The sequence below is a fragment of the Lipotes vexillifer genome, unplaced genomic scaffold, assembly GCF_000442215.2.
Source record: "Lipotes vexillifer unplaced genomic scaffold, Lipotes_vexillifer_v1.1 scaffold1067, whole genome shotgun sequence".
In the NCBI taxonomy this organism is placed as follows: Eukaryota; Metazoa; Chordata; class Mammalia; order Artiodactyla; family Lipotidae; genus Lipotes; species Lipotes vexillifer.
Genome location: NW_006775205.1, coordinates 1748411 through 1757375, shown reverse-complemented (window position 1 = coordinate 1757375; position 8965 = coordinate 1748411). Strand labels below are relative to the sequence as shown.

The 8965-nt window shown below is 35.5% G+C and overlaps 1 protein-coding gene across 1 annotated transcript; it reads left to right on the top strand.

The window, feature by feature from the left end:
- Window positions 1-7546: 7546 nt before the first annotated feature.
- On the top strand, window positions 7547-8420 carry DCAF16 (DDB1 and CUL4 associated factor 16). The gene has a single exon (XM_007449824.1). It carries the CDS (start codon window positions 7708-7710, stop codon window positions 8356-8358), a length of 651 nt encoding a protein of 216 aa, XP_007449886.1. The 5' UTR covers window positions 7547-7707; the 3' UTR covers window positions 8359-8420.
- The last annotated feature ends 545 nt before the right edge of the window (window positions 8421-8965 follow it).

The window sequence follows — 8965 nt, the reverse complement described above, 5'->3', positions numbered from 1 at the left end:
GGCTAGTGACTACAGTATTAGATAGTGTAAAACTATTCTTACTTTGGGAACCACTGAATATACCATTTGTTTTTCATGTAAAATCAACTGGTGAACTAAAAGTTAGAACAAACTAATATTTGGAGAAATTTTTCTTATTTTGTGGCCTTTAATTGCTCAGCTCTCCTTATGCTTTGGGTGCCTGCTACCTTTGTTGCTTTGTTTATATGTGAAATTTCTAACAATATTATTTCATTTACCATATTTTATTTGGTTACCCACAAATGAGAGGTGACTTCATACCATTTTGTCATTACTGAGGGATGAGGCATCTGGCCACCAGAGGTCAGCCTAACTATATTTTGACCAGCTTTGGCAGGGGGGATTAATAACATGTTTTTGTTCAGTATTTTTGGAACATTATCTGAAAAGTTAAAAAAAAGATACTAGATTACAAAAATGGTAGCCTTTGGAATGGAAGAAAATATTTTCAAGCCATGTATCCCTTAAGATGTTAATATCAAAAAATATATAAGGACTCATATAATTCAATAGCAAAAAAATTAATAATAACCTGCTTTAAAAATGAGCAAAGGACCTGAATAGACATTTTTCCAGAGAACACCTACAAATGGCCAACATGTATATAAAAAGGAGCTCAACATCACTTATCATCAGGGAAATGCAAATCAAAACCACAATAAGGTATCACTTCACACCTGTCAGGATGGCTGTTATCAAAAAGTCAGAAGATAACAAGTGTTGGTGAGGATGAGGACCCTTATACACATTGGTGGGAAACAATATGGAGGTTCCTCAAAAAAGTAAAAATAGAGCTATCATATGATCCAGCAATCCCCCTTCTTGGTATATATTCAAAGGATAAAATTATTATCTCAAAGATATATCTCCATTCCCACGTTTATTGCAGCATTTTTCACAGTAACTAAGATATGGAAATAATCTAAGTGTCCATCAATGAATGAATGAATAAAGAAGATGTGACATTTATATACATACACAATTCAGTCTTTAAAAAGAAGGAAATCCTGCAACTTACAACAACATGGGTCAACCTGGAGGACATTCTGCCATGTGAAATAAACCAGACACAGAAAGACAAATACTGTATGATACCACTTATATGTGGAATCTTAAAAAGTTGAACTCATAGTAATAAAGAGAATGGGAGTTATCAGTGGCTAGCGGGTGGAGGAAATAGATATCAAAGCATACAAACTTTCTGGAGACGTAATGTACATCATAGTGACTATAGTTGATCATGTGTACTTGAAATTTGCTGAGAATAGATCTCAAGTGTTATCATCACATGCAAAAAAAAAAAATAGTAACTGTGAGGTGATGGGTATGTTAATTAGCTTGATTGTGTAACCATTTCACAGTGAATACGTATATCAAAGCATTACATTGTACATGTTAAATATATGTAATTTGTCAATTATACCTCGATAAAACTGGTAAAAAAAAAAGATGCTATATTAAGCTTAAACTCACTGCCTTTAGGTTACCTGTGTCTTGACTTTTTCTCTAAATGCTATAGGGAAAAGAACACATTGTAGCAACTAAACTAAACAAACTAACTAATTCATATGGTAAGGGTATTTAGTTCTGAAATTACAGAAAAATGGTTCTGTCAAAGTAAATTATGCATGGGAGTGTACAGAGTAAGTGGTTAATTCACTTTTGATATGAGGGTATTATTACTCATGGAATGTAAAGAGGTAACAGTGATGGGTTCACTCTAGAATTTACATATGCCTTCAAAGAAACTTTGTCTTATTTTTGCTTAACAAAAAAAGTAGGGTGAACCTTTTAAAGAATGCTTTGAGCAACATAATTACTGAAGTATAGCCAATCAATAATCATGCAAATGGAATCCGGTTGAAATGAAAATAGTAAAAATATAAGAGGACAGAAGAATTAAAAGCTAACCCCTGGGGACTTCCCTGGTGGTGCAGTGGTTAAGAATCCACCTGCCAATGCAGGGGACACAGGTTCAAGCCCTGGTCCAGGAAGATCACACATGCCACAGAGCAACTAAGCCCGTGCTCCACAACTACTGAGCCTGTGCTCTAGAGCCCGGGAGCCACAACTACTGAGCCCGTGCTCCGCAACAAGAGAAGCCACCACAATGAGAAGCCCGCGCGCCACAACGAAGAGTAGCCCCTGCTCGCCGCACTAAAGAAAGCCCGGGCACAGCAACAAAGACCCAACACAGCCAAAAATAATTAATTAATTAATTTTTTAAAAAAAGTTAACACCTGTCTCAATAAAATACTTATGGTATGTTTTAAATTTTCCTTTTGTTTTCAGATTGAAGTAGGTAATAATATTATAAACTTAAAAGTATTTGCACTCATGTTCTTAAAGATGAAGTTATAAGCAGTGACCTTTATATTGCTTTAGTAGCATTATCTTTGTTGATCTTGTTTAAAACAATTATTTCATTTGTACAACATACTACCAAATCACCTGAATATAATTTAGGAATTTTTGTCTCCTTAGACTAAAAGTGAAACATGCTTGTATGGTTCCTTACAGCGGGCCTTCATCATTCTCTCATTAATTTTTCCAAAAAATTTGCTAAGCCCCTAATACATGCCAGACACTGCAGAGAACTAAATTAGATAAAGAATGAGTAGAAGCCAGAGAAATGTTTTTTAGAGGAATAGTACTGACACGAAGCCAGACCATATCCACTTCAGTGTGTATTTGAAACTAGAGAAGTTTACTAACTTTCATTTTGGAAATCATTGCTACATGATGGCATGAGTGGGATCTTGATATTTTGGTTTTGCTTTTTTCGTTCAGACCTGTGCCTTTAGTCCATCCATGTTGCTATGTATACTTCTAATGTGCTTTTAACACATGTTAACCTATCCACTCCTCCAGTGATGGAAGCCTGGAATGCTTCTATTTCTTTACCATCAAATATGACTCCCCAGAGTACATGTTGGTCTTATGGAGAATTTCTCTGCTATATATACCCAAGAGTGGAATTCCTACATCATGAGTTGTGCAAATAGTTTGACTAAGTAGTGCTGCCAGATTGCTCTTCAGAAAGGTTACCCCAGTCTGTAATCCCACCAGTAGTGCTGGTTTCTAAGGGAGTTCCTTTAGTCCCCTCACAAACACTTGGCATTTTCCAGCTTTCTAATTTTTACCAAAATAATAGAATAATGTGATATCTCTTTACTCATCATATAGTTAATGGCCTGTGGATTTTCTCTTCTGTAAATTGGATATTTTTGTCCTTTGTCCATTTCTTTATTGAGACTGCTATCTTTTTGGTTGTTGTTGATTTGTAGTTAACTTTGTTCTTGATGTGTTTAGTTCAATCCAAAAATACTTATTTTGATGTGATTGAATTCATCGTATTTTGGTCTTGTGCCTTATGTTTTTTTAAGAAGTGCTTCTCTGGCCCTAAGTCACAAAGATATTCTCCTGCATTATACTCTTTTAACTGTATAGTTTTACAGTTCTTATTTAGGTCTTTAACCTGTCATGAGTCCTCCTTTGTATGTGGCATTATATAGGTATACAGCTTTATTTTTCTTCATGTAATGAGCCAGTTACTACCAATATTATTATATACTAAATGCATTCATTCCCCCTTGATTTATGTGCCATCTTTACTGTATACTACATTCTTAAGTCTTATGTGGCTCTATTTCTGAGCTTTGTTCCATTGGACTATTTGTTCTTATACTAACCACCCTACTTTAATTTCTGTGGCTTCTGTAACATGTGTAATAATATGTGTTAATATCCTGTAGGCCATGATATTTACTTTACTCTTCTGTTTAAATAGTTTGTTTAGCTATATGTGGAATTTTATTCTTAACATATTGGAATTGTATAAATTAATTTGGAAAAAAGTTCTTTATAATATTCATTGTTCCATCCAAGAGCATGGAATGTCTGTCTATTTTAAATCATCTATGTCCTTCATTAGAATTTTACAGTCTTCTTCATAGAGGTCTCGCATATTATTGATTAGTTCTTAAATCCTTTATAGGTTTTTTTTTGCCCCTGTTGTGCAAGTGATGTATGTAATACATTTCATGGTTAGTATTGCTGGTGTTAAGAGTGCCTGGGGTCAAATCCTGATTCTATCACTTAGTAGATATATGACCCTGGACAGGTAGCTTAAGCCTCATGTATAAAATGGGGACAGTAAAAGTACCTATCTTATAGGATTGTTAGGAGAATTTTAAATGAGTTAACACTTGTGGAGTTCCTAGAGTAGTACCTGGAAATATTTAAGTTCTATGTAAATAAATTAATGGTCATAGGTTAATCTCAGATCCAGGAACTTTGTTGAACTCTTTTATTAGCTCTAATAGTTTATAAGTTAGGCTTTTTTAATGTTAGATGACTATATCATCTGTAAATTAGTAGTTTTATATCTTTTTTTCCAGTTCTCACACCTTTTTAAAAAAAAATTGATTAGGACTTTGGTACTTTGTTACACTGGTACTTTGTTACACAATATCAGTCCTTATCATCCTTATCTAATTTCATTTTTTAAATTAATTAATTTATTTATTTTTGGCTGCGTTGGGTCTTTGTTGCTGCGCTCGGGCTTTCTCTAGTTGCCGCGAACGGGGCTATTCTTCCTTGTGGAGCACGGGCTCTAGGCACGCGGACTCTAGAGCGCAGGCTCAGTTGTCGTGGCGCAAGGGCTTAGTTTGCTCCGTGGCATGTGGGATCTTCCTGGACCACGGATAGAACCCTTGTCCCTTGCCTTGCGAGGTGGATTCCTAACGACTGCGCCACCAGGGAATTCCCTAATTTAATTTTTAAAGGGAATATATCTGAAGTTTCTCATTTAGGATATTTGCTGAAAGTTTTTTGTAGATAATTTTTACCTTGTTGAGAAAGTAACTTTCTCTTCCTAGTTTGATAAGAGCATCTTGTTTTTTAAAACATAAATAGGTGTTGATCAAGAACCAAGAATGGTTAAATATTCATAGTTAATAAAATTATCTAATTTATTTTATTGCTGTAGTGACTTATATTTATAAATTTTATGAAGTTGAGATATTCTTGCTTTCCTATGATAAGCTCTACATGATTATGACATTCTTTTTTTCTTTAATACACTATTACATTTTGTTAGGTAATATTTGAAATTTTTGCAAGTGAAATGAGCCTTTCTTATTTGCTTCATCTCTAGATTTGGAATTAATATTTTATTATCCTCATAAAAGGAGTTTTATGCTATTTTTCTTTTTTCTGGAACAATTTATATAAAATATGTATTAATTTCCTTGGAAGTTTAGTGGAACTCTCTTATAAAACCATTTGCACCTGGTGTTTTTAATAGGAGGTTGTTACCTTTTGAGTTTCTTTAATACTGGTCTGTATTATTCAAATTATCTATTTCTTTCTGTACAAATTTTAGTGTTTTATATTCTTCTAGAATTTAGCCATTTTATCTAGGTTTTCACATTTTAGCATATATTATGTTTTTAATTTTGGGGGGGTATTTTAAAATCTCTTTCCTGATAACTCTCACCAGTTAAAATCTCTTTCCTGATAACTCTCACCAGTATTTTAAAATCTCTTTCCTGATTACTCTCACTAATTTCGTTTTTCTTATTCATATTTTCAGAAAACCGTCTTTCAGTTTTATCATTCTATTATTCTTTTATATACTATTTAATTTCTGCCTTTATTATTTCCTTTCTGCTTATTTTGCTGTTGTGCTTTTCCATTGTCTTGAATTGAATGCTTAACTTGTGTGTATTTAAACTTCCTTGTTTCCTCATCAATGTATTCAAAGCTATAAATTTCTTCTAGGTACTGGTTTGGCCATACCCCACAAATTTTTGCTTGTGGGGTTATATTATTATTCAGTTTTATATCTAATATATTTTATTATTTCCATTTTATTAATTCATGAGCTATTTAGTTTCCTAACATAGGATTACTTTTAACCTTTAATATCTACTTTTATTGCATTATGATTAGAGAATTTAGTCTAAATGAAATTGACCCTTTGGAATCTAGTTATACTTTATAACCTAATGCATGAACTATTTGTGTGTGTGTGTGTGTGTGTGTGTGTGTGTGTGTGTGTGTATGTGTGTACTTAATATCTGTTCTGTTTGGTATAGAGTTTTGTATACTTAAATAATATAATATCTAAAGTATACTAATATTTTAACTTTTTCAGAATGCTTGTATCCCTGCTTATATTCCCCTGTCAGTTCTACTAGTTGTTACTAGAGAAATTTTGAGGATGTGCTTTTAGGGTCATAGGTGTTTATGATGAGTGTATCATTTTCATTGTTTTCCTTTTACTAGTATTATCATCAATCTTTGTCCCTTATATTTTTTTGGCTTGAAATCTTTTTTGTTGGATATTAAGATTGCTGTCCCAGCTTTATTCTGGTCCACAGTTACCTGATATATATTTTTTCATATTTTTAGCTTTGACCTTTTTTGGGTCTTTTTGCTTTAAGATATCTTTTGTTAGCAGCATATTGTTAAATCTTGTTTTGTTTTGTTGATCCAGTCTGAATGTCTGCCTTTTAATTGTCAGTTTAAGCTGTTTATATTCATTGTAACTCCTGCTATATTAAGATTTATACCTGCCATCTTCCCTCATTATCTGTAGAGTATGGTCATAGGACCACAACCTCTGGGGTCCCAGCAAGAGTTCTAACGTATAGAACTCTACAACCAGCACAGGTCCCCTAGAACTAATCCCAACAAGCACCTCTAAAGATAAAAAAGATATCTTTTATAGCTCCCTATTTGGAGTTTAGAGCATAAGGAATCTGCTCTTGCAGAAGTAATTTCCTGGGTTAGAACTGCACAATAAAAAACAAACTAGCCCAGATATGTACCAATGAAAGATTAAAGTGGCCCCAGGCTCTTCTTCCAAATTTTGTCATGGTAGGATCCATTCCCAGTAGGAAACTCTGCCTAAACCTATGTGCTAGAGATGGGAAAGCTGATAAGCCTTCTTGCTCAACATCATGTGCTTGGCTAGTCTATGAAGTTAGATAGATAATAATGTTACCCAGTGCTTTCAGGCTTTAATATCATGTCTCTAGTCTTCTCATTCACAGGTTAAGCCTACCTTTCCAGGTAGTCCAACAACTAAGTCACCAGTTTCCAAGGACATTTGCACCACCTATGGAAAACATCAGATCCGTGCACACCAGACAGATCCTTGACACCTCGTCCCACCATCCCCCTGTGCAAAAGTTGCTGCACCAGCGGACAAAGAAGGCGACCACTGAGTTTCTTTTCATTACGAACTAGATATAATATCCCTGCCAGCAAAAAAGAGTACACAAAGTGTCTCTTCATAATTTCACAACCAGTTGAGACCATGCTAAGAAAATCAGCTTGCCTAGATGAGGACCCCTTCTCTTCTTGGGTAGCCAGGATTTGAAGGAGAGACTCTGACCTGTGCCACTGGTAAGTGACTAAATTTTACACACTGAACTGGTCCTGAGAACTGAGCTGTCTTCTTTGTAAGTGAAGAATATACAACATAATCTTGAAGAACTGCACAGTGGTGCAAGCCAGAGGCATACTGTGTGTGTGTAACAGACTGAGAAACAGACAAATGAATCCTATTGAAAGGATTTCTCATCTTCTGCTTCTATTTGCCAGTGTTAGTGTTCTACTGGCTTAGATTGTTACCTTTTTCTGGTACCTTTTTTTCTATACTGTTGTTCTATTCTAATGGGTCCTAGAAATCCCTCTCCTGACCCCTTATCAGAATCAGAAAGTGAGGAAGAAGAAAATGCTAACTACCTAAATGAGAGTTCTGGGGAAGAGTGGGATTCCTCTGAAGACGAGGACCCTGTGGTGCCCAACCTAACACCTCTTGAGAGTCTTGCCTGGCAGGTTAAGTGCCTTTTAAAATATTCTACAACTTGGAAACCTCTAAATCCTAATTCCTGGTTGTATCATGCTAAACTCTTGGATGCTAGCACACCAGTCCATATACTACGAGAGATAGGACTAAGACTCTCCCATTGCTCCCATTGTGTACCCAAACTGGAACCAATTCCTGAATGGCCTCCTCTAGCTTCTTGTGGAGTCCCACCTTTTCAAAAGCCCCTTATGAGTCCCAGCCGGCTTTCTAGAGATCATGCCACTCTAAATGGGGCACTGCAGTTTGCCACCAAACAGTTAAGCCGAACATTGAGTAGAGCCACTCCCATACCTGAGTACCTAAAACAAATTCCTAATTCATGTGTTTCTGGTTGTTGCTGTGGCTGGTTAACTAAAACAGTTAAGGAAACAACCCGCACTGAACCCATCAACACTACTTACTCCTACACTGACTTCCAAAAGGCAGTTAACAAACTCCTAACTGCATCACTATAAAGATCCACCATTCCTTCTCATATCTCTCGTGTTGCCAGTTGAGAAAGGAATACAGTTACACAGCCCACAGTTGAGGAACTAACAAACATCTTCTCAACCAAACTGTCCTGATATGCCAAAATACGATCAAGTACTGAATATAATACCCAAGAGTCCTGTAACTCAAGTACAGAAGATGTGCATTGTGAGCATTCACTTTGAAAGACCCTGTGATTAAAATGAGAACTTCAGTAGAGAATTAGTCAAAAGGGACCTTATTACAAGAGATAAGTTGAGTATCCTCCACACTTAGTTCTCCCCGCAGTTTACTCTCCCTGTCTAATGGACTTAACTAGATACCTAATTATTAATGGGAAGGAAAAGGAGGCCACTACCCCATTTGTTACCCAACCTTCAGAATAGCCATTGTGGAAAGTGGTAAGTTAGCTACTCCCAGTAACACCTATCTGAGCATACTTTTCTCTGATACTCATTTCTAGGGAGGTAGCTGAGTTAAATTGAATAACTAGATAAAAGAAAATGGTGGGAATATGGATTTATCTCCCTCTTTTTATATTGGTAGACCTATATATGGCACCCTTTAGGAGTTCCTGTTCTGGGGGGAGGG

Coding starts and splice junctions, on each gene's coding strand:
- DCAF16 (XM_007449824.1), top strand. CDS start 7,708: ATGGGTCCTAGAAATCCCTCTCCTGACCCCTTATCAGAATCAGAAAGT.